General features: G+C 36.5%; 1 protein-coding gene across 1 annotated transcript; it reads right to left on the bottom strand.

Annotated features, from left to right (window-relative positions):
• Positions 1–644: 644 nt before the first annotated feature.
• tara (SERTA domain-containing protein 2 taranis) lies at positions 645–12,796 on the bottom strand. The gene is made up of 2 exons (XM_089091735.1): positions 12,655–12,796; positions 645–1,797 (listed from the first exon to the last, which is right to left on the bottom strand). The coding sequence occupies exons 1-2, from the start codon at positions 12,670–12,672 to the stop codon at positions 949–951; spliced, it is 867 nt and encodes a 288-aa protein (XP_088947861.1). The 5' UTR covers positions 12,673–12,796; the 3' UTR covers positions 645–948.
• Positions 12,797–27,307: the final 14,511 nt, after the last annotated feature.

The raw sequence follows: 27,307 nt of genomic DNA, 5'->3' as shown, positions 1-27,307 counted from the left end.
AGTCGGGTGCTATAATACGCAAGCACCCTAATTAACAAATATTTATTATTTTTCCCTCTTCGAAAAAAAGTTTTGTGTATAAGGCCGTACCCGGATTTATTTTCGGGGGGAGGATTATAAAAAAAAATCAAAACGTATCGAAAATTTTTTTATATCCATTTTTATTACTTTTTGACAAGTTGGGCGTCAAAAGTAAAAAAAAAAAAATTCGGAGGGGGTCCAACCCGGTAACCATCCCAACTAGAGACGGCCTTGTCAGTGTGCGTGCCTGATTCAGAGCAATATGAACAAGTCATAAGGAATACCATTTCCCTGTCTTTTTTCTGGAAAATCCCGTTTCATCAAATAATACCCTTTTCCACTGACCTGTTCAATTATACATCAGATTAAGCTACTTTTTGATGCATACAGGGATTATTACGTTGCCAACCTTGCACGCATTCTCACTAAATTAGATTCACCCTAGTAACCCAGTACCTGAATATTTGTGATAAGATATTCCGAGTTGAATAACCTACCTACTACCTGTTATTAATCGTTTCTTAAAAATTAGGTCAGGAGTTGCATCTAATTTAAAAGTCCGTTTAGGTTCAGTTAGTGAACCTACGAGAAAAAAATTGACCTGGTATACGGGTTTAGGTTTAAAATTCATTGAGACCAATCACGAAATTTCAAAAACTTGTATTTCGATAAACTAAAACCAGATAAACATGTTGTAACATAAAAAATTAAACGTCGGCATAACTTTAAATTTGATCCCATCAATAATTTGAGCTTAATTTTGTTCGAATTAATAAAAACAAGGCTGCTGCCAGTAAACAAAGCACTCTTATAATCTCGGAAAATCACAACCAATGCAGATGAAAAAAAAAACAGTTTACAATGCTTGTTCGTGGTGCTGCAGGGCATGACTAGACATTGAAACAAGCCTAATATCGCACCTAGGCATCAATAGCTTTTGGAGTACAAGTTACTTGGAGATTGCCAATTTGGCGTGAAATCATCCCACTCCATTTGTAAGTCACTAAAACCGTCGACAGAAGATTCATCAGACGAAGATTCACTACTATAATTAACGTCTTGGTTACCGTTTAACTCTGAGGAATATATGTCAGATACTGAGTCGAGGCACGAACCGTTGGACATATTTAACACCGTTCTCCAACTAATCGAACTAGTTTCATCACTAATTCCACTATCTCCTTCTTCAGTATCATTTTGATTCCCTATCAGGGGGCTTGGGGGAGGTACGTAGAAATTTTGAGCTGGAACTGGATCAAAACTTACTGATTGTTGGCACTGAAAATCTAGACACTGTAAACCCTCCCTCTCCATTTCATTTTCTATTCGCCTAAGGGTGTTACACACTAAAACAGATCTGTGAAGGCAAGGATCGGAGAATTGTCTATATTTTTTAAGTTTGAACATAGATATATTAAAGACTGACAACCTCTGTTTTCTATAGTGTTGTCTTTGTTGGTATGTCATTGAGTCAAAGCGTTTCGCAGCAAATCCGTAGGAGGTGGAGTCCTGAACGGGGACCATGGTGCCAAGTTGTACATACATTTTACCGTTTTCTTCGTATTTTATATTTTGTCCATAGCTACTAAACGTGTTCTGGCTACACGATTCCGTACGTTTAGCATGTCTACCTGACCATTTCTCACTTGCGCTTTCTAAACAGTTGTAAAGTCTATCTTTCATGGTGCACTGAATCTTGGCATTTGTGAAGACTTCGATTTCTTCCAAGGGACGTTTGTTAGGTGCTGCTTGTAGACCCATGTTTTCTTTTACAATCTGCAAAAAAAGCAAGCATTTAAAAATTTTAAGGGGAAGATAGGTAAGTGTCAAAATGCAAAGAAACCCAATATCGAAATAAACCGACATAAATATTTTTTAAGCATCAGATACAGACACGAGTGTAGAGGGGGGCTCCGATCCCCTACCCACTTAAACAAAATCTGGCTAACGTGCCCTATCAGATCCATTTGTCATGTGCAGAAGGGACCATAAGTACTTTGCTCATCTGAAATCAGATCTTGAGTTTTACAAACCTTTGTGACAACAATTCTGATTGTCACAAAACGAATTGCCTTAGAAACGGCAATTCGTAGGCTATAGGATAAAGCGTTCGATCCTTTAAGTTGGGTATGTCTAAAAAAAAATTACATCCTCCCGAGCAATATTTTGGTTTAAGTGTCAGAACAGGTATCTGAAAGGACCAAGTAGGCGAGGAGGCTTGACCTCCAAAAAACACAAGTTTCATGTGTTTCCCATAAGATTCAACTACCTTTTCTACTGTTTAGACCAATTCGAACGCTCAACTTTGACTTTAATTTTGTAACATATCCATATCAAGCACGTACCCTGGTGGGGGAGGGGGCCTGAGGACCGGGGCCCACTAATTCTTTTTCTAAATCATTTGGAACATCTTTAACCACTGTAACTTTGTAATATCTCCATATCAAGTACGTACCCAGGTGGGGGGGGGGGCTGAGGACCGGGACCACTAATTCTTTTTTCCAAATTATTGGGAACATTTTATTCTAAGTATTAATTTTTTCTTATTATTTCTCCATCCCCGAAAAAAATAGTACAAGGCCGTATCCAGGATCTTTGTTCAGGGGGTGGGGTCATTAAATTCAACTGTATTTTCTACTGTTTAGACTAACTTGAGCCATTTAAGAAAAGTACTGTTTTTATTTTTCGTAGATATGTGCGCAGACGCGAAGGCTACGTATCTGTTGTGCATGTATGCGTACAATTTTCGTACAGGGAGATCCCTCACAAGATTGTTCGAAGAGCCTGCCACAAGAACATATACGGGAATTTATTTCCAGAGGAGAATGGGCTAAAAAAAATCTATAAACACGAGACATCATTTTCTCAAAGGGAGTTGGATAACAGTACAAAATGGAGGAGGGGCAGAATATAAAATGCGACGAAAATGTGAACTATACTGATACTATACTGTTCACGTTGTACGGAACAACGTGAACAAATCTTGAAATCTGGGAAGTGGGGGAGGATATGCGACCAAATGCGTCTCTGTCTGTATGTCTGAGGAAATATCATGAAAAAAAAAATATATAGGATGAAGTAGGAAAATCTCGGAGCTTCCGGGGCGGCCCCGAAGACGTTCCCCGCACGTGTTAGGCCTATAACCATATATGGCTTGGAAATGGTTTTTAAACACCCGATCGCCTTCCCATCTATTGAAAATATTTGCAGGCCTCCCCTAACAGTTACAATATTGTGACTAACTATATACATATACATCAAAGCGTATGTGAACACATTTTTACGCGTCAAATCCATAAACGTTCCTCCTTAATTGCTTAGAACAGTACAAACATGATCATAAACAAATTTGGAGGCTATACCTTGTATATTAAGCCCCACAGAACAGGCATAAAAAACTTAATAGTGTCGGGTGCACTGCTACGGTTAAACGCAATCACACTTAAGCTGCGATATTTACTGCCGTTTTTATAGGTACTAATGTAGCTAAGTTCAGTCAGTGGCATTTCTATGGAAATACCTGATAAAAAAAAATCTCCATAAATCTAACTTGAAAATGTGAACGAAACTTCGAGAATAGACAGAATAAACCAGGATGGTTGTTAAAAGTAAGAACACATTCCTTGCAGAAAGGAAAGCTCAAAAGGAGATAATTTGTGACAGGGAAGTACGTAGGAGGTGGGGGGCTCATCTCCTGGGGGAGGGCATCCTCCCCCCCCCCCAAAAAAAAGAAAATCCTGACTGTTTTCGATTTTTTGGACCTCATTAAAATTATAAAAAACGCATTGCTATTATTTCTCCTCTCCCGATTATTTCTATTGGCCACCCCCCCCCCTCCCAAAAAAATCATGAGTATGTGCCTGTCTTACCGTCGTTGATGCCTTAAAACCATACGATTGAATCCATGTGTATAGGGACCGGGCCTGGTTTATTGTGGGGGGGGGGGGCAAATTCGAAAAAAGCGACTTATTTGGAATATAAAAGGAATTATAAATATTTGAATTGTATCACCTAGAATATATACATGACAAATAAAACTCAAGGCCAGTTTCCACAGGGAACGTGCTCTAATTTTCGATGGCGTGGGGAGTGAGGGTGACACTTAGCCTACCACTTATTGGTCCAAAATGCGTCAACGGTCGAACTTTATTTTGATTGTCTCTCTCACATATCCTGGGGCACTTATTTGTCCATTTACATGGGTTACAAGGTTTAACCAAAGATGAGAGGGGGTAAATCCCTTGGAAATTTATTATTAACTCCTCTCATATTTCTTTATAGTTCCGGTTTTTGTTTCGCTATAAAATTGCAAAGAATAGTTTTATGTTATTTTTGATGAGCTGGTTCTTATTGCATTAAATTCTGCACAGCTTCTCCTTTTCACCTGAAAACTTTTGAGCATTTAAAACCCTCTTTTTGCTCCTAATAGTACAAAAAAAAACAAACAATCCTATAAGAATAATATAACATTCATCAAATGCGTCTCTTCTCCAATACGTCCTTTGGTGTTTTCCTTCCCAACCGCCTATAGCCTCTCCCTTTGGCTATAAACGGGCTACCGTCCCACACAGAGTGACGCATATCTCTGGCGTCAATACTGAAGTTCTCCGAACCAAGTTTTCGAAAGGGACAGGAAAAAGGAATGAAGGGGAATTTAACGGATAAAAAGGGGGAGCAACGACAAGAGGGGTTTATATTGTGGGGAAGCAAAGTCTGTCAAGGGAGAGGTCTGAAATAGGGAATGGCTACGAAGGGGAAATTATGTTGGGTACCTTAGTTTAAAGAAGAGAACTCGGAAAATATTTTATGAATTCTTCTAGTGATGCGAATCGATAAACAACAAAAGCAAATTGAACTCGACGCGATCAAGCCGTATCCATGTATATTATTGTCAGTTATATAAGTGCTGGGAGTGATGAAGCAATTTAAAATTGCTTATATTTTTAATGTATAATTTTTTATAGAAAGAATTCCAGTTGAAATACAATATTTAATCCAAATTTCACTATTTTGTTTAAATAAATTCAATTAGTTGCCATTCTGAATTTATTATTATGCATGTAACAAAGTGACTTTAAACTGCAATTGCAAGACAACTGTTTTTTCTTCTTAATATGTTTTGATTTTTAGGGGGAGCGAGTTTTGAAAATGACGCAGCTACTATGCTTAATTCACTTCTCTTTTAAACCTCTTTTGGCTGATGTGAACTTAATTTACAAAAGGAAGAAAACATTTCATAATGAAAAGCATCAAAGTTTCCATGGTTTGAATGAGTTAATGGTAAATTTGCTGCCGACGGATTTGATTTCTATCCATTCTTATTTTGGACTTATCATTAACAATGGACAGTTTATTACCCACAAAAGCACGGGTAATTTTCATTCGTTTGATGTATGAAAATGAGAAGTGATCCCACGTGGTCTCCGAAGTTTACTATTTGAGCATGTAAAATCGCATTATGATTATTTGTCTGCCAAGAGAATGGATTGTAATAAAAGAGATCGTTTGTTTGTAAACTTTAGCACGTGCTTCTGTGATTGATGTCTTGTTAAATAGGCAACAAGTGATGTAATCATCCTGGAAACATCAAAAGCCATTTATTTGACAGGTGGATAAGATAATTGCTATTTGGAGTGGTATTTTAAACGGCCAAGATGATAATCTCATGGGTGACATATTTTGATAGCTAGAGAATTTGATAAGGATTGCTATTTTCTAGTGTAAACAAACAATTTTTATTGGATGTCAAAATAAGTAAAATGGAAGGACTAAAAAAATGTAGGTGGCATCTTGTGACAGCTGGAGATTTTGTTGGGTTGAGAAATTTGCAAATTGCAAAGAGAAGAATTTTGCTTATTAAATGTAAAATTCAGTCAAGCTAAAAATGAAAGACTAAAAAATATACACCAAGTCGATTTTTCATCCCAAAACACAATGGCTTATTTTTTCATTTAAAATAACAAACTGGATTTAAGTCTAGTGTTGCTTGCATAGCGACTGGGGGAGGGGTGAAAATATATCACCAGAACTGATTCTAAGCCGAAGATTCATACGGAGTAGGCGAAACATGGAGTTGTTGACCCCACCCCTAAAACCTCTGCATTGTTCCTATAAATTTTTATATATTTATTGTTATCCTTGATTTATACCCGTTTTTTTTATTTACACCTCCTCCCGTCACAGACGTAGCAGGTCTTTACCTATACACACCCTTTTTAGGTATTTACGTCTACCACATTTTTTTCACGAATGGGGCTGACATTTCAGGAGAGTACAACTTCTTAAAAACAATAAGAACAGGCAAATTACATAGAAAATATAAGAAATTATGATATTTTGGTGTTATAGCCATCACACTCAAGATCTTGTATCGCGAACAAGAGCCAATAACCGGTTTTCATGGCCTTTATACCAGACAATATTAGCTTCGGCTCGGAGGGAAACTACATTGTAGCTATATCTTAATTGAATATTTAGTTGATATTTTAGGTTAGTCAAGGTTACGAATTAAGTACAATGCGGTCTGGGCGGCCCCCCTTCCATAATTCTTTGTTGTAGTGTTCATAATTTTGTTGATAAAGTATTATATTATCATTATATTTTGTTTTATTGTATTAGCATTAACCAAACTTCACTGCTCGACAGAACTTGAGTGTGGTGGCTATAAGACACAGGTGCCGAAATTATTGGTATAGATTTTAGGGAAAATTAAACTAAAGATCTTCTCCTGCATACTCGACTGCATCCTCCTCGAAAACAAGCATCGAGACTTTTATGGGTACTATCCCATTATCCGGACCTCTCTAAAAAGTCAAGTTTGGTTAATACTAATGAAGTAAAACAGGATGAATATATAATAGTTTAGAAACAAATTTGGGCTATATATTTGCACATTAGGGGGGGGGGGGCAAAGCATTACATATATTAAAGACGTAACCTAACCTAGGTACCTCTCCCCCCCCCAAAAAAAAATCCAAAAAAACACAGTTTAATATCGTATACGCAATGAAAACCTTGCTATCATTGCCTGATCTACAACAGTTAAGACGTCACAAAACGGGTTTTATCATTGCCTAGTCTATAGTGATTAAGCTGAGGCCCGGATAATGGGATAGAACCTTTAATGACTTGCCCTGCATTTTCCATTTATTTCGCCAAATTTAATCATTTCCAAGCTTACTTCTCCTCCCCCCACCCCCAAAACAAACCCTCAGTGTTGTTTCTCCACTCTGAATTCCTTAATGTATGGTGTACTACAGACTAGATGATTTCTTACACACACTAAGAGGTAAGACGAAAGAAGGCGGTCAAGACGAAAGGTAAGGCGGTTAGAGCAAAGGAGACAGCCAATGACAAGCTTTTACAATTCCTGTTTAAGTTATTGGGAGAAATAGACTACATTAGAAGAGTGTACAATATTTTCTTAACATCATTGTAAATTAAATTAACTGTAAATGAAAGGTAGTCAGTCTCCACCTTCGTTAAAAATAGGTAATTATTAATTATCCAGAACATGCTCAAGAATTTTGATATGTAAGATCTGAGAAAAACCGGTTTAGCTGTCTGTATTCGGAAAGGATTAGCTTAGGTTCAGTGGAAAAACTACGTTATTGGTACATTCTAATTAAATATTTAATACAGAGTTGGTACTGTGGTTAGGTTATTTCATGTATTTAATATAATGCGTTCTGGGTAGCATGCTTTCCATAATTTTGTTACTAAATTATTATATTTTCATCAAGTTTTGGTATATCTTATTAGAATTAACGTAACTTCACTTCTTGGGTATGTTCTGTATAATTAACAAGTACCACAAAATAAAAGAACGCTTAAGACTACGCTTATACTGCATACGTATCATTCTCTGATGGTCATAACTGCAAAAAAAAAAAAAAAAAAAAAAACACTTATGCAAAAATGTTCCAAGTCAATATAAAGCTAAGACCTCCGTTCCTTGAAATAGACTTTCAGAGTCGACCTATAAGTTACTTCTTCTGAGCCCCCCCCCTCCCCCTAAATAAAAAGAATCGTGTGTGTATGCCAGATCAAAGGTATGTAAAACTTCAATATGAGATTTGGTACTGGTGCGTTATATGGGCCATTACAAGGAAACCAGTCACGAAATGCAATGCAAAGCGTGGTTTTAATTGCGTTTACGATATTTAAACTATTGTTTTTTGGGGTTTAGGGGGGGGGTACCTAGGATAAGTTAGGTTAAGTATTTAATATATGCTATGCTTTACCCCCACCCCATCCCCTAACGTGCAAATATATAGCCAAAAATTTTTTTATAAACTATTATATATTCGGCACTGGTGCATTAGATGGTCACTTCTAAAAAGTCAAGTTTGGTTAATGCCAATGAAATAAAATAGGATGGATATAGGCTATAGTAGTTCAGAAACAAATTTGGGCTGTATATTTGAACATTAGAAGGGGTGGGGGTAAAGCTAGCATATATTAAATACGTAATCGAACCTAGGTACCTCCCCCCCCCCCAAAAAAAAAACGTTTAAATATCGTAAACGCAATGAAAACTACTCTGCATTCCATTTCTTAATAGCGGTCTCTCTGGCGGGCTTCGTCTGTCATTGCATGACTGGTTTCCTTGCATAGTATATAAAAGTAACCATCTAATACACTAGTACCATATATTCATCCTATTTTTTTTTTTTTTCATTAGCATTAACCAAACTTGACTTTTTAAAAGGGAGCATATAATGCACCAGTACCTGAGATTTATAACATATTTGTATTGAATTTTATAAATCCATTTCATTGTCTACACATTCTCCATTTTTTAACTCCCCGTTTCGTTTCTCTCTCTCATCAGAGACCCTAAAATGTTGTCTGGCTCAAATCGTGAGAACGAATCAAGCCAAGAGCGAAACACAACATCTGCACACCTGGCTTTTCGAATATCTTGCCAACATGAAGGGAATCATTAGTCATTGGCGTTAGTTGGTAAAAACCCGTGTTGCAACATTGGACGAGTCTCTATTCGACTTGAAGGCAAAGAAAAATTGGAACGCAGCCAGACAAGAGGCGGGTAAAAGAATGCTGTCGCTGGCTGCATAAATTCTGAGTAGCTGGATTTTGGGTACAAGAAATTTATTCGTTTGTAAGGATCGAAAATTCCAAGAAAAAGAGGAATTCTATTTGGTGCTTTATATGCATTTATGAAATAGATAAGATATTTTTAGGATACAATATTTGAACCAGAATCAATGCTAAAACTGTACAAATAGAGGAGGAATTGTCCCACCAATAATTAGTATAGTATTGGCACAAAAGTAACACCAATTTATGAAAATGTATTGCGGGGAGGGGTCCTCTATTGTTTTATGAAAATACAAAAGGTAATTCTAACCAAAATTAGGGCATTTAACCAAAATTAAAAAAATTAATGATTCGAAACAAAAAAACATGCAACTTCATCAGAAAAAGATGACAAAAAGTTTCCCAAAATATTTTAAACACATTTTTTTTCATTATTTAATGCTAGATGATTAAAAGAAAACAGCTTGTATTAAAGTGTAAAATTTTGATAACATGGTCGAAATTTAGTTCCGTCACCCTTATATAATAAAAATGAATATGCGAATCGAATATAAATTATGGAGAATAATTACCCTTTCTAACAAAATAAAATTAGTTTTATGAGATCAAGTAATGAAAACTGGCCAAAAACCGAGGTACTGTAGTAGAAGTCGCTCAAATTAATTTAAAGTTCTCTTAAAAAATTCTCGGAGTTGTGTCACTTTCGTTGAAAAGCAAAGCCCAACTTTATTCATCCACATTTTTTTTTACCACGTGTTTTTCACACGAAATCCATTTTCGAATCTTAAACGAATTTCATTTAATTGCAAAAGTGACGGAAGGAAATAAATCCTTTTTCCGGTTTCTCTGCCAAATTTCGTATGACTAGGTAATAATCTCAGCTGTTCCCATAGTGATGAATTTCTTGATTATTGGCGCGATTATTTGAAGTTTTCGACCACATGGCATGTTTTACACATGTTAATACAGGTGTCAAAAGGCTGAATGAGATGAGTCACTTGGTTAAAAGGCGGTTTCTTTTGTAAGGTGCAACAAGTGACAAATGTATTATCTACTGTGTGAGTTTTATAAATACTTTTGTTTGATAAGATAAATAGGGTTGTTATAAGATCGTGAGTAAACATGTCAAAAGGCTAGACTACTTTTAAATTACGGCGATAAATAATTAGTATGTCCAAGTAGGCTTAAAAGATGAGAATCTTGTAATTAAACTACATTTTTGGCTTTTTTCTTCGGTATACCCTTTCTTCCTTTAAGAAACTACTGCTTTGATAAACTACGTAGGCCAAAGACCAGAGAAGAACGCGTGGGTGTCATCAGGGTCCATAATGACATCAATATCTACGATGAGTGCTCCTCCAGGGCCCTACACGGGGGATAAGAGGCCTTTGAAGATTCGCCCCCCCCCTAAATTCTATATATTCTAGAATTTCTGGGCACTTCTTATTCAAATTATGATACTTTTTTTTACTATTGCCCCCCCCCCTCCCGAAAAAAATTGAAGGGGGTGGGGATATAAACTCCAAATCGTAAATTTTTGAGAACCAGCTTTCAAAATTTATGCAGTGAAGGGGGTCTTGGAATACAATTTCTCATTTTCAAGTTTTTTTGTGTTCAACACAAAATTCTAATTTTGTGTTGAACAAAATTTCCTCCTTCCTCCTCCTAAAATCCTCCTTCCAGTTTACACTTACTTTTAGAAATAACATAGTTTGCAGGACCACAATTTCTATTATTGAAGCCACAGGCGGATAAAGAATTAATGTTAGGGGGGGGGGGCATCGAAAAATTTCAGCTCCCAAACGGTATTTTCACCCCTTCGACCCTGTAATTAGCGCAACTTCTGACCTTCTATACTTTCGCTAAAACAAAGCAAACAATTTATTTTTATTGTATCTTATTTAAAAAAAAAGAAAAGAAAAACGAAACCTCTGAATATCTTGAGAACGAATTATGATAGGACGATTCAACTTTTTAGCTTGAGATGGTAGACCAGTTTCTTCTGCAATTTTCAGTCAACAACAATTCAAAGAACTTTCGAATTACTGTAGCCAAAATGCCCACATGATGATTAGCCTAGTCTATACACATGTCTTCTACACAGGGAAAGGTAGACTAATTCCCCTTTTGAACTCAGCATTGTAGCCTAATATCAAAATAATAGTGGTATAACATTCAATTCCTTAGTTTTATCATGCCAATTATGTCCAAGTACCCCCCCCCACCCCAATTTTGCAAGATATAGCTCTAAGATATATTATGAACAGAGTAAACATACCAGTCGATGCCTTATTTATGCTCTTCCTTAATAAAAACAAAACTATGTTTTTATTTTGGTTTGTATCTCAGTTTGCATAACTTTTTGTATGCTGCTTATTCCTCATCAACAGTTCAGTTGGGTAATATGCCTACTAGCTCGACAATGCCTTCCCCAGGGCATAATTTAAGCTCTGAACTAACTCCTGAAAGTTTGGTAATTATTTTGCAAATCATATTATTGATTTACGAATAAAGTGAATATACTGCTCGATGACTTTTTTATGCTCTTTCCTAATATAATAATCATTTTTGTCGGAAATGAATTTACCCCCCCCCCCTAGGCCTATATACCAATTCAGGGTATATATTTGCACATTAGGGGGGTGGGGGCAAATTTCATTTCTGATGTAAATGGGAGGTAAGTTTAAATTTTACCCGCACCCCCCATTATGTGCAAATATATACCCTGAATTGGTAGGCTATATAGCCTAAGGGTGGGAGTAAAATTTATTTCTGACAAAAATGATTATTATATTTGGAAAGAGCATAAAAAAGGCAGCAAGTGGTATATTCACTTTATTCGTAAGTTAATAATATGATTTGGTAAAAATTTACCGTCAGAATTGCATCCTGAATCCAAATTTAACATGAGTTTGCGTCGAAAATTAACTTTACTCCCACCCCTATGTAGGCTATACCAATTCAGGGTATATATTTGAACATTGGGAGGGAGGGATAAAGTTCATTGCCGACGTAAATGCATGTTAAATTTGAATTCAGGATGCAATTCTGACAAGAGGTAGGCCTGAGTTTATTTCTTAGCTAGCTGAAGAGTCCGTTATTATAAACCTTGTCCCTTAAAACTTTCTAAAATAGGCTACTTAGCCAAAATCATTTCTAGAGGTCAAGGGCTCGAAATGGAACTTGCGACGGTAGGCTACCGCCTAATGGTGCAAGATTCATTCTCTGACCTAGCAACAATGACAGCGAGAGGGTTGCCCAAGACACCCTAAATAAGTAAATCAGGCATTCCTACAAGCTTAAAATACAGGCAACCAAAATCCAGTTTATAGGCCAATCTCTGATTTACAAGGAAAATTCATTAGGACAAAAACTGGTCAAAATCTGAATTCATTTCCGATAGAAATGATTATTATATTCGTAATTAGCATAAAAAAAGGCATCGAGTGGTATAGCCTATTCACTTTATGCGTAAGTCAATAATATGATTTGGTAGATATTTACCCAAAAACTGAACAAAATAAGCACCAATAAAACAGATTAGGAGCCCCAATATACGACCATAAATCATACCTGAAAACCTTCATTCATCTTTAATAAGCACAGTCATCCTGCTAATCGTGGATCAACTCAAAAAAATCACTCAAAAATTTATCTTTATCAGTAGCAATGCTCTGTTCGGCTTTCGCCCAGAAACTTGGTTCCAAGGTTTGGCTGACGCTCGCTATGCAACGAACCAGAGAACACTACGCAAAGGCGGACATGACATTATCTGAGAACATAGGCGAGAATAAAATTTTCACAGAGCTTTGTTTGGATGGCCTACTTGTGTATAAGCAGGTTTTTTTTGTTGAAATTGTTTTGAAAAAAGATCAGAGGAAAAGTAAAACTCCAATTGAGAACAAAAATGACACAAAAAATTATTCGTTTCCTCCAGTTCATGGGGTGTGTGGTGGGGGACAGCGGCGAATCTCCGATTGGGGGGGGGGGGCAAGGGAGATCCACAAAGGGCATGGAATATATAATAATTTTTTTTCACATTATTGGGGGGCAACTGCCCCCTTTGCCACCCCAAAACGACGCCCCTGATCGGCGAGGGGGCTAGACAGTGGTAGTTCTGGTCTCTTTTGAATCCGTGGCAAAATTTTGATAAGCACCCCCCTGTCCCCACAATATTTTAGGGCCAAATTTTAACAAACAAGTTTTATTATATTAATAAATTAATAGTTTATGTTTTGATTATTTTAGTTTGTTATTTCAATTAGTTAATTATCATTAATTAATTATTACTATTTAATTATTTGTAATATTTATTTGTTTTTAAATTATTAATTATCTAATAATTTTTTCCTTTATTAACTTCGCCCTCTCCTATATTTTACTAAAATAGAATTTCCAAAAATTACAGAATAAATACAACCGTTAAATTTTTTATTTGACATCTAGCGCCCCTAAAATTTCTGTGTCAGGGCAAGTGCCCCCTCTGTCCCTCCTCTAAAACTGCCTTTGGGGCTAGGAGGAAATAGACCTCCATTAAATATTCTTTCATAACGATTCAAATTCATGCAATGAGGAAAAGGGAAACTTAATGTGTGTTGCACATTTTTGTATTTATTCAGGAGAGAAACACTCTCGGCTGCCATGAGATCAAGCATATTCACATAAAACTATTTTGGTCGAGGAAAAACCCCAAAAAAGAGCAAATGCAAACAAATGATGCTAAATGTATCAAAAACGAAACATTGTAAAACTTGACATTTCAGAGTACTTAGACCCGAAGATTCTACTTGCATACGTGCCTAGGTAAATTTTTTTCCTTATTTTGAAATAAAAAACTTCAAACGTACCAAATAGCAAAACACAATATACTGAACATATAAAGCATATAGCCATGGGCGTTGGGTGGGGGGCCGCTGCTCCCCCCCCCCCTAGACCTTCAAATTTACATTAGATATGGCTGAAAAAGCAGATGGTTGGAAAAACAGTTGATAAAAGGCCCTCCATCACACTATCGACTGCCCCCCCCTAGACAATATGCTGCCAACGCCCATGCATATAGCGTTAATTTTTTTTTAGCCATTCGCACGGGCTTCTGACTAATGGACAATTCTTCTAGGCTTGGTCTGTTTTGACGGGCGTTTTCGGGCTGAAAAACCTCTTCCTAGCTAATTTATTTACTATGGACTGCCTCCTCGTAGTAGCATAATATTTGCAGGCATGAATATATAATGGGTTGGAGGTAATAGGCTTGAGATTGTCTGTGCAGGATTTCGACTCTTGTTGATAGAAGAGCATCACCAAGTGCTGAAAACCATGTTGTGACCAAGATGGGCCCAGGACTGCACAAAGCCTCCATTCATACTGGAGATCCCAGGGACTTCTTGCTGTCCGGTTCTAAGCCGGCTTAAGCACTTCGGTGTAGACTTGAGAAGATATGTGACCCCGTCCTGCCCTGGTATCCGAGATCATTGCTTTTCCTGAGGCCAAAATAATTTCAATGATTTAAAGAACATGAAAATTGGAATTTGGAATGTTACGACGTTAAAATATAACTATCCTATCGACATTTTGACTGATGAATTTAGATGATTCGAACTGGACTTATTAGGAGTTTCAGAAACTCATATCCCAGGGGTAGGAAGCATGAAATTAGGTGATATAGAATTTGTCTACTCAGGCAGGAAGGATGAGGTACATAGACAGGGAGTAGGGCTCATGATGAATAAGGAAGCTGCTAAGTCTTGTTTAGGCTGGGAAGGTATTAATAAATAGAATACTAGTTGCTCATTTTATGACTAAAGTTCAGGGTATCAGTTATAGTAGTATATGCCCCTGTAGAACCGACGGGCGGAGATACTAATGACTCAGATGAATTTTATTTACAGTTACAGGATCCCAGGTAGAAATATGATGTTTTTACTAGGAGATTTTAACACCCCCGTCAGTAGAAATAGGCATAGATGGTATCCTAGCCTAGGTAAATTTGGTATACGAATAGAAAACAGTAATAGATACAGACTTTTGCAATTTTGTAAGTATAACATCTAGTTATAACCAATACGGTGTTTGGTCATAAAATGGCTCATAAGTTAACATGGTATGAAAGCTTTCATATAATTTTGGAAAAATAAAAGTCAAAGATATAGGACGAATCCCATGATGGTAAGACAGCAAACATTATTGATTACGTTGTAGTAAACCAAAAAATGGCAGGATCAATACAACATACTAGGGTATATAGGAGTGATGTTATTGATGTTAAAAGTAAATATTACCATCTAGTAGTGTCTAGGGTTAATTTAATGCTGAATTTTCGGAAGGATAACTACCTCCCGGGAAGTTATGATGTTGATAGACTCTGGGGTGAGAATTTGAGAGAAACTTTCCAGGAACAGTTGAATACTACACTTAAGAGTTTAAAATTTGACAATGTAGAAAATGGTAGGAATAGTTTTAGAAAAATAATTTGGAAAGTTGCTGAAGGTGTCTTAGGGAAGAAAGCTAGGACTGGAGCTAAGAATATTAGTGAAAAGCCTCATGTCTAATAGAAAGGAGAAGGGACTTGTACAAGAATTATCTGAGAGATAGATCATATGAAAACGAAAGGAATGTAAAGAAAGTGAAGAAAGAATTAAAATATGAACTAAGGAGGTGAGAAGTGGAGGCCATGGATAAAATTGCCGAGGATTTGGAAGATGCAGCTAGACGGCATAATAGTAAAATATTGTACTGGCATCATAATAAATTGAGAGGGAGTAGTTAATCCGGACTTGTCCCAGTTAAAGACAGGAACGGGGCCACAATTAGTGTTAGGGATAGAGTTAAAGAGAGAGAGTTAAAGTGAGTGTGGCAATTATCGAGGCATTAGTCTGGTCTCTGTAGGTAGCAAATTACTTAGTAACATGATCCTTTTCAGACTGAGAGATCCTGTAGACAGTTTTAAGAAAAGAACAGTATGGTTTAAAAAGGCGAAATATCAAGTATAGTTCGCAGAAATTTCCAAATTAAACATTATTTAATAACTTTTGTAGAGCCAATCAGTGAGACCTGGCTTACGCCAGTTTTCTAATTTGGGCTTTGAACAAGGCTGTCAAATCCTCCCTTACAGTATATTCATTAATTTTGTGGTACTTCCAGGATAGCACATTTAACCTCTATTGGTATAATCACACAAGATTTGGTGCATTTTCAATAAGTAAAAAAATGCTGTATTTTTTTGTACTGGTATATATTATCCGTGTCGATTCAGTCTAAAAATGGGTCACTAAAGAAGGACTTAATAGGGCCATAACAAACGAGTTTCTCCAGGCTAGTATCATGTGCACACACTTTTTTCGAATACTCCATTTTGTGATACGCCGAAACTGATGGTGTAATTTTCATCAAGATTCTATCACTTTTAGGGGGTGTTTCTCCCTTTTTTGAAAATAAGGAGTTTTTTCCAGGCTCGTAACTTTTGATGGGTAAAACTAAACGATGAAACTTATTAACCTGCTTTTCTGGCCTGTAGCCCTTAAGTATTTATTTTACGCTTCAGGTCTGCTTCTGAAAAATGTTTGCCCAAATTGAGGTCTTCTTCACTAGATAAGCCAAGTTCCCTTAATTTGTTTCATTTGAATATTTCCTGTTGAAATGTACAAATAGATAGTAAACTTAAAGGGCAAAAACATTCGCGGCTTCTAGAATTGGCTGTGATTATGTTGCTCTTTTATTTCATTTTTTTTTTTGCTCGTCTTTTTATTTTTTCCATATATTTTAGTCTATCCTAAATGTTTCTTCTTTTTACACGGAAGACGGATGAGTAAAGGAAGTATTTTTTCGTTTTCACTAGCTGACATATTTTCTCATTTTTTTACTTCATGTTTACTCAGTGTGGTCTTGGAATAGAAGCCCACTTCATATATACCTGATCTCTTCGATTACTTTTGCTCAAAAAGGAATTTTAGAACGTGCCAGTTTTTCACAGGCGTAAATGAAAATTGTACGTTTTATTAGCAAGGAAAGATATGGGAGGTATAAAGAGATTCGGAAGGTTCCTGACGATGGGTATAGAACATAGAGTAAGGTTTATTTTTTTTGAAGATTAGGGATGAGGGTGATATTTCACTAGCTTGGATTATAGTTTTGCGCCAATTTATGCTTGTATGAAAGTGTCTTTGTTCTTGTGACCACGGCCCTTTGGGCTTTTGTGTCAATAAATTCTATTCTATTCCACTTCCAAGTAGGCTACGCGAAAGATGTTTTTTAGATGAATTTTTCTAGTGTAAGTAAGTTTTTGCCTTTAATGGCGAACACTGAAAACCACCCCCACCCCCGCTGACCCCCGAACTAAACACTTGTCTATTTCTTATTGGGAATAATAAAGTTGGTTTTAAAACAATTAAAGACGCATCCCTACTTTCTACTCCATATTCGTTAATTTAAATTTTGACAATATAATTCACAGTTAACTTTTTATAATGGTTGTAACAGTAGCTGGAACCTACTAAATAGTAAAATGGCCTCACAGTAACTGAAAGTTTAAGAATATATTTTGAAGAAACTTTTACGAGACATACACTTACTCAAGGGGGAAGGGGGTAGATCCCCCTCCCCATAGAAAAATATAAATCCTCCTGATTTCTGGACTCTTCTTACATAAGATATGATATACTTTTTCCTAACTCCGCCTCCCCTTCGTAAATGATTCTTTATACTTGTACTAAGGTATTCAGCAAACTCAAGCTACAATATTTACCTGTACACGCCATAATTCTTACAGAAGTTATTTGTTGTTTAACCAAAGGGCTGGGAAGCCAGTTACGGGAGTGAGAGGGGGCCACTGTATTCCTAAATTTAGAAAAATGCCTTTCTTTTATAACTCCGTTAAAAAAAAAAATCTTGCTTCCCCTACATTTGTGTTAATTGGCGACAATGCTGAAGGGCAGCGATATCATAGTCAAATAGGGAACTCTCTGTGGCAAAAATTGGGCCCTATAAGTGTCACGACATTCCCTATAATCTTTTAGGCTTCAATTTTCGGTACTTTTCCATTATTCAGAATCACAGCCAGTGATTCGGATCATCAAAATCAGACAAAAACCGGTTTATAGCTGTATGTGTTCAGAGACAATTAGCTTAGGCTCAAGGGAAAACCTACGTTGTAGTTATATTTTAATTAAATATTTATTATATAGAGTTGGTATTTTGGTTAGGTTACATTTTGCTTCCGGCCCCACTATACTTAACCCCCAACCCTCATAATGTGCAAATATATAGCCCAAATTTTATATATTTTATTCAGGCACGTACGCATGATTTTTTTTCGGGAGGGGGGGGGGCAACTAACTTATTCGGTGAGAAGTATCAGAAATTATGGGAGAATAGAAACAATCGTGAGCTTTCGGGGGCGGGCCCGGAGGCCCCATCCCCTGCGCACGTGCCAGATCCTATCTATCTCCCAAGCGTCTCAGTTGTTTCAGCCCGCGTAACTGTACATTGAACCAACTTGGGTGTATTCTGAATAATGGACAAGTACCCAATTTTCACATTAGTCGGCTAATTTTCGGATAATAGCCCCTCCCCCTCCATGTCTGAAATTCCTTCGTACACGGCTCTGTATAAACATGAATCGGTTAATCTTAATCTAATGAATTGTCCATTGATGTCTTCTTTGAAGCAAAACACTCTAATTATGTCACCTGTGGAATTAATGGCGTGAGTAATTGGTTGAACAAAGTAGAGACATGACTGCAAACAGATTAGCGGCAATCAATCAGACAAAAGATTTGTATAATGTGGGGCCATTGCAGTGAATAAAACGACCGAAAGGGCTACATAAATCCCGGACCAGACCTCAAAGCAATCCACTTTAGCTCAGGTTTCTCCATTAAAAATGCTATGGACGTTCTAGGAATATGTTGAACCAATAATGATAAGGTCCAGACATTTTGATAAAACTATTGAATCGGTTAGGACGATATCATCGCTAATTGACAATTTGCACCCTCAAGTTTTATAGCGTAACACCTCTGTATTCCACATAATCCAGCTATTGATTAATACATTCCTCAACCCTTCAGAACCCATCCCCACTCTTGGTACGTCTTTGGCATTATACAATTGTTATGTTGGTCACCTTGTCCACAATATTTTGTCCCAAAATTATTTATAATCTTAAGCACTTGAAAAAAAAACTTTAGACGCGGTATTGGCTTAACATAATATAATGCAAGTATCAACTAGACTTCCATCCAAAAGTTCTCTCCTTTAAGTTTTAACGCCTTTGCTTCGTGTATAGCTACGCTCTCGACAATCTTCATTTTGTAGTTCTGTATATCTATCCTAAGGCTTTTAGCAAGGGAAACCGGCTCAAAATGATAAAAGTTTTGTCATGTTGAACGAAGCAAAGTTCGTGGGAAACTAAAAGAGCTGTACATTATAGCTTTGTATTTAATTGCTGATTTCGGAACCTCTTACACATGACAAGATCGCGATTTGCTCGTGCCCATAATCTCTCCTTGTCCATTTTTTTAAGATGCTGAAACCACAGAATTAAATCATGTAAACATTGTCTTTTTTGGCAGAAAATGAGTTAATTCGTTTTTGTTACGATTTATGAATTGAAAAGTGGTTTTATCATTTACATAATGATGATTTGGTTTTGTTTATATTCATGAATGTCATCAATTTATGTAAATATAGTTTTTCTTCACGAAAAAAACAAAATAATATTATGTAATCAAGTAGGTGGTTCAATGACGATAATTTGATAATCGATAAATACAAAATTGATTTTACTATTCAACTTCAGCAGTCTTATTACACAGTACTTATGTTTCTAGTAGAATAGATACATTGTTTCAAGAAATGAGTGTGTTTTAAGGAAACGATTGCATTCAAGTTGAATTCTTTCAGCATTTATTATTATTTCTATATCACCGCTAATCGAGAAATTCATTCGACGAGAATAACGGCTATTATCATATCCAATATAAGCCTGGGGGGTCATTAAAACTGATATTGGCTGCAAAGCCTCTCCTTCTGCCCAAAATATAGCAAACTATAGTAAAAATAAACTATAGGCCTATTGGATTTTGCCTGAAAATGCACTTAAAAAAAAAACTTCTGAGGGAGATTTTATTCCCACTTTGAGGTCCATGCTTCGTGTTTGCATAATCAGAAATTATTACGTATATGAGGGTGGTTGCTCCTCCTGAACGCCTCGCTCTTAATGTTAAAGTTTTTTAGTACTTAAAAAAAATTATTGTTCAAAAAAATACGAACATAGAGTTCCAGGATTCGTTCTTAAAGAATATGGACAGAATTCAAACTTTAGCGTAAAGAGCGAGGTGCTGAGGAGGAGGAGCAACCTTTCATATACGCAATAGTTTCTGTTCATTTTAAGTTTTAGTGTTGCTCCTTACTTTCAGTTGCAAAAACTTGTTTTTTTTATTTAATTTCTGATTGTTTTTAAATAATGACAGGAAATCTGGCTACACCTTCACGGAAAAATCCCTCCTCCTCACAGATTTATTTTCTGGACAATTAAATCCTGGTGAAAATTCACCCGGGAGAATTACTCCTAAAATAAAACTTCAAAATAGGAATAAAATCCTTTTTAATAGACAGTGTATAATAAATTTCACAAAGAATACCAGATATTTCGGTCACATATGCAGTGACCGTCACCACTTTTACTACTGATGACTGTCACTGCATATGTGACCGAAATATCTGCTATTTCTTGTGAAATTTATTATACACTGTCTATTAAAAAGGATTTTATCCCTATTTTGAACTTTTATTTTAGGAGTAATTCTCCCGGGTGAATTTTCACCAGGATTTAATTGTCCAGAAAATAAATCTGTGAGGAGGAGGGATTTTTCCGTGAAGGTGTAGCCAGATTTCCTGTCATTATTTAAAAACAATCAGAAATTAAATAAAAAAAACAAGTTTTTGCAACTGAAAGTAAGGAGCAACACTAAAACTTAAAATGAACAGAAACTATTGCGTATATGAAAGGTTGCTCCTCCTCCTCAGCACCTCGCTCTTTACGCTAAAGTTTGAATTCTGTCCATATTCTTTAAGAACGAATCCTGGAACTCTATGTTCGTATTTTTTGAACAATAATTTTTTTTAAGTACTAAAAAACTTTAACGTTAAGAGCGAGGCGTTAAGGAGGAGCAACCATGGAAAGGCAATGTGGTCTCCGAAATTATCTAAGAATTACTCCTAACATCTGCAAGCGTAAAATTGACTCGACAAAGAGAAAGCAAGACATGGGAAAAATTTCGTATGTGAATTCTGCCAAATTCCCTTAGTATAAAATTTCTCCTGAGAAATTCACCTCCTAGAAACTTCCATCCCCATTTGTCTGACTCGTAAAAACGCAACAAAAATGGATATAAACAAATTTTTATACGTTCCCCCCCCCACCCCGATAAAATCCTTTTGTAGAACCCCCTAAAAAATCCTGGATACGGCCCTGGCTGTGGAGGGGTCATGATATCTTCAAAGACATAGTTATTCGGCCTTTCAACTATGCTGAACAAAATGGCTATCCGAAAATTTTGATCGGACGGTTCTGAGAAAAAAGGGGCACAGAAGGGGGCCTACTTGCCCTCCAATCTTTTTGATCACTTAAGAAGGACACTAGAAATTTAGTTTCCGTTTGAATAAGCCCTCTCCCGATATTCTAGGACCTCTGGGTCGATACGATCACCCCTGAAAAAAAAACCCAAAAAAACACGCATTTGTGATCTTTTTTCTGGCAAAAAATACAAAATTCCACACTTTTCAGATAGGAGTTTGAGACCTTTACATTAGGGTTCTCTGAAACGCTGAATCTGATGGTGTGATTTTCATTAAGACTTTATTACTTTTAGGGGGTGTTTCCCAAGGGCGGATCCAGGATTTTTTTTCGGAGGGGGGGTACTAATTTTTGACTCAGTTTTCGACTAATGTTACTGATTTTTAACTAGGTTTTACTAATTTTGGACTTGGGCAAAAATTTCGGAGGGGGGGGGGTGGTTCAAACCGGGTAACCCCCCCCTTCGATACGGCCTTGGTGTTTACCCTTTTTTTCAAAAATCAGACAAATTTTCTCAGGCTCGTAGCCTTTAATGGGTAAGACTAAAATTGTGAAACTTATATACTTGAAATCAGCATAATAAGCCAATTCTTTTGATTATATCTATTTGTATCAAATTTTTTTTTTTCAGAGTTTCGGTTACTATTTAGCCGGGTCGCTCCTTACTTACAGTTGGTTACCACGAACTGTTTAATGCTAGGTATATCAGTGTAAACCATATATATGATAATAAACATTTGCTCACCAAGCATTGATGCTCGGTATAAAGAAAGATCAATTAGTCGTGTCAATTCAAACCGAATCAATGATGCCCCCTAGATTTTGGTAAATATAACCCTCTTATATTTTCTTCAATTAACTCTCCCATAAGTATTCCTCTTCTTATCAATCCTTCCCACTACAACTTGGCTCTTATGTAACACTAAGCCTACCTGTACAAAGCTACTAACAGTTACCTGAACAGTACAGCATAAATCAGAAGAGAACACTACTGATTAATTTCTTCCTTAACCTTCATTTGCCTCTCTCTCTTTAACTCTTTTAAACCTTTTTATATTCAGACCTTAGTTTCCTATAATCAACTAGCCAGAACAAATTTAGTTCCTCATCGAATGGGTCTTTTTTTTACACATTTCATACTTCTCAGTCATGGGCGCCCATAAGCTGAGTATTAGGGGGGGCTTACCTGGTCTAATCGGCAATTCCAGTGCTGTATAATAGAAATCTCAAAACAAAAATATAAAATATAAGGCAGCATCATTCAGCCAGAGGGGGACTGGCGCCCCCTCTGCCCCCCATATGGGCGCCCATGTTCTCAGTACAGCATAAACAGTAAAGTTGAAGTGAGACTCTTCTTTGGAATTGGAGGATCAAGTTCAAAGACGATGTGCGGTAACGATATAAGTTCCATCCTTCCTTACTTTTTTTCTTTTGTGTCAAAAGAACTTTACAGTCAAGTAAAGGTGTTGAATTGTACCGAAGGCCCGGTAGCTCTTTTTGGTCTGGACTGGCTTTTACAGGCTTTTACCCCCCTCTCTCATGAAAAAACGTTTCCCTGGAAAATACCCCCTCGTGGGAAATATGGTTTTCCAAATTTGAATATTTTATTTGAGTTCTGTTATTTTTAATTTAGCTGAGAAGTGCTAAGGAAAGCGGAAAAGAGGAATTAATGTGTAAGTCTTGTCAGCCCCTCCCTCCGTGCAAAAATGTTTTTATCATGGAAAATCCTCCAGAAACTCCCCCCTCCTCAGAAAACTCCCACGCGAAAAATGTGTTTCCCAATAACAAACACTATCTGTAAGCAATGGACAAATTACAAAACTTAAAAAAATACTTCAACTTCTGCAACTGCTTCTCTGATTGTTTTGTAGCTAGGGAGAGAGGGAGATACCTCAAAGGATGCATTTTAATGCCAAAACATCTCAGCTCTCATTGAGCCTTCGGATAAACGCAGAATAAGCTCTAAGGGAGAGACGAGAAGGGATAGAGGTAGTAACTGTTTTATAATCCCCAGGCAGTTTTAGTCTTTTTTTACAAGTCGAAAGTAATCGGATTCCAACCAACCGCAAGGGGTATTTTTCGGGGGAGATTTTTCACAGGGGGGGGGGATATTTTCCGCGAAGTGGTATTTCCACAGGAGGTACTTTTCCCGGGGGCGCGTTGCCCTCCAATCAATTTTGACTTTTAAAAAAGGCACTAAAACTCTCGGTTTCCAATCGAATAATAAAACGCGATTAAAAACAGTGAATAAAAAAAAACGAAGTCCTCGGGGCAAGGGTTGTAGGTTATTGCAAGTTACCCATTTATAAGATTGAGGGTTTTTATAGAAGGGATAGTCGTACAAACTTTGGAGAAGGTTCATTCGATTGGAAATTGAAATGTAGTTCAATTTTGATGAATCGAAGGTAATCGGAGGACAATCAGCCTGTCCCTCTTAACCGTCACTTTTACTCCAAATGCATCCGATCAAAATATAAAAAAATGGTTTGTTCAAAATAATCTAAAGTTCAAATAACTATACCTCTGGGGTTAGCAATCCTACCAGCAGCTCCTGGAGCAAGGGCTGTAAGTTAAGCTAGTTACTCAATGTTAACACGTAAGGTTTTTATGGACAAGATATTTATGTAAACTCGGGGGGGGGGGGTGCTCATTCGATTGAAAATCAAAAGTTCTAGTGAACTTTTTAATTGTTAAGTGATCAAAGGGATTCCACCCCCCATCCTCTTTTTTCCCCAAATACATCCGATTGATAATTTTGAGATGACCATTTTATTTGAAACAATTCAACGGTTAAATAACTATGCCTCCAGGGTTCACAATCCCCTGGTGCAAGGGCTGTAAGTTATGCGAGTTGCCTATTGTTAACATACAAAGTGTTTTTTTTATCCAGAAAAGAGGGTATGTTTGATCCTACAAATAAAAAAAAAACATGGATCATTAAGGTCAAACCTTAGGGAAATGTCAAGAAGAATGCCAAACACAATCAAAAACAATTTTTTCCTTTATTGGTTGGGATATACCAGCAATATTTACAATGGCTGATGGTATCTGCCGTCACATCGTTCGGAAAATGTTTAGGAGCATCTTCAACTAAAACAAGAGGTACTATGTGCGTCTAATTTTACAAGACGATGTATCTACAATGTGTCGAGAACAGCTGAGGGTATAAACCTGAGGGTATGAAGTTAAACTTTCAGGGCTTGTTGAAAAAAGACTGGAGTGCAACCAGTCCCCCTCCCATGTCATTTTTAGCCGCAATCTCCTCAAAGACATCTGATTAAAATTCGTCATCTAGATTATCAAAAGTCAAATATTTTCAACACAAGTTTATTACTTAACGTCCGGAAAGGCCTGATTCATCTGAAAAAAAGGAGAAATAAATCAGTTTTGAGGGTTTGTGACATCGGATGTTCTTTTTTTTTTGCAAAAATGAAACAAAGCTTTTTTATAAATGATGTTAACAGACGTTTATATCATGACTTTAAAAAACAAACAATTACAACAAGATTGACCATGTAAAAATTCTAACTTGTGTTTTACCCAATGATTTTGCCTAATATTTTTAGAATACTGAAAAACTGAGTTCAGTGGTTCAGTTGCACGATGGCTCGGTTACACGAGGATCCAGTTGCATGGTGGTTCAGTTTCACGGGGAATCAGTTAAATGGGGTTGAGTTGCACGGAGGTTAAGTTGCACGATGGTTTAGTTAAATGGGGTTCAGTTGCTTGTGGTTCAGTTACACGCACATCGTGTCATTTGCTTTGATTGACAACTACATGTATTTTGAACAATGTGGTTTAGTTCTTCAAAACATGGAATAAAAATAAAATTGAAAAATTGCTATAATGAGTAAAAAGGACTAATAAAAATAAACCGAGAGTTTAATGAATAATGATATTAATCCATGGAAATATCAGAATTCAAGATTTTATTTAACATAAATTTTATTTTTTTTCAGTGATATAATTATAAAAGAAAATTTTTAATTTTTGTTCAATCTTTTTTTTTTCAGGTTTTCTGTTTAAGAACAGAAATATCAGATTCAAATTTAGATTCTAAAGTTGCATATGGTGACCTGAGCGTTGACTTTGATTGTGCTCAATATAATGGTTGCATACATTTTGTTCGATTTGAAATGAAGGTTTAGTCCGGTTCAGGAACTTTTGAGACAACAGCAAACTCTAAATAATATACACAATAAAATTCTCTTTGGAGAACATTCAAAATATTACATTATTACATATATTCAAATATCTTAATTCCTTACCCTTTGAAATATCTTGTTCGTGACTTTGATGTGAAGTGTCTTTTGATCGAGTTCAACATTCCCTAAAAATTTCAACTTAGTACCTCAGCCTTTCTTGAGATACTGCACTTTGTCAACCTAGATGCACATGGTGTATTTTGATTTTGTTTAATATTACCGTCACCATTCCCTGAAAGTTTCAACCTAATGCCTTTATCCGCTCCTGAGATATTGCAGATAGACCATTTTGACAATTAAGATGTATACGTTGTCTTCTTATTTAGTTAATTACCTACCTTGGCTTTTCCAAAAATTTCACATTAATACCCTTAACCGTCCCCGAAATATTGCAGATACGGCCTTTTGTCAACCTAGATGTACTGTTTCTTCTTGTTTAGTCCAACGTTCCCGTCAACATCCCCTGAAAGTGTCAACTTAATACCTATAGCAGTATCTGAGATATTCCATAAATGTTATTTTGACAGCTTGGATGTGCATAGTGCCTTTTGAATTAGTTCAACGTCCCCCATTATATTCCGTTAAGGTTTTAAATGCAAGCCCCTAGTTGTTCTGAGATATTGCAAATGCGCTCTTTTGACAACTGAAAGTTTCAACTTCCCCAGGGCCTTTGAGGGTTATGTCATCCTCGGAGGTATATTTGTGGAACATTTCACCTCTTTGAATAAATTGGCTATCTTAAAATTTTTATTAGATATCTTTGGGAGTTGTGGAGGGGGGGTAGCAAAGAGGATCTAGGGGTGGCCGCTTTGCCTTTCAATTACTTTTGATTCTTAGAAAGGGTAATAGAACGTCAGATTTTCAATCGAATTAGCCCCTTCCAAAGTTTCTACGACCACCCCTTCCAAGCGAAGTAGCCAGGGAAAATAATAACAATTTAGTACACCCAGCATCTATACTGCAAAATTGCGAAGATTTAAATTAAAACACATGAAAAAGAAGAAATATGTAAATGCGAGTTCAGTACCTAAGCTACTGACTGTACCTAGTGGAGGTGACAATGGGATGCATTTGTGAGGAAAAAATCCCAAAAGAGGAAACAAAAAGTTGTCTATTTTGATAGTATAAAGTAAATACATTATATGGCACAAAAAATCTTCTCTCCTTAGCCATAAAAGTAAGAGCTTACCATTGGTAGCTCCCACTCCATAGCCTCCATCTCATTTATAGAGCAAGGCTATTATAATACTACTTTCACAGAATTGACAATGACCACTACTGGATTTTGACAATTGTTGCTTCTTTTTATTGCATTTGCCCTATTACCCCGTTTGAATTCTGATCTAACAATTAGGTGCATAATCCATATTGACCTTCTCATTAAGTAAATGAAATAAGGATAATTATGTAAATCAATTATAACCAACTGATATGATCTTAAATTAGTAAG

The sequence above is a fragment of the Artemia sp. Qi Xiang Cuo genome, chromosome 7 (genome assembly GCF_049724085.1).
Source record: "Artemia sp. Qi Xiang Cuo chromosome 7, ASM4972408v1, whole genome shotgun sequence".
NCBI classification, from domain to species: domain Eukaryota; kingdom Metazoa; phylum Arthropoda; class Branchiopoda; order Anostraca; family Artemiidae; genus Artemia; species Artemia sp. Qi Xiang Cuo.
Note: the sequence above shows the minus strand (reverse complement) of the source record. Positions and strands in the feature narration are given on the sequence as shown.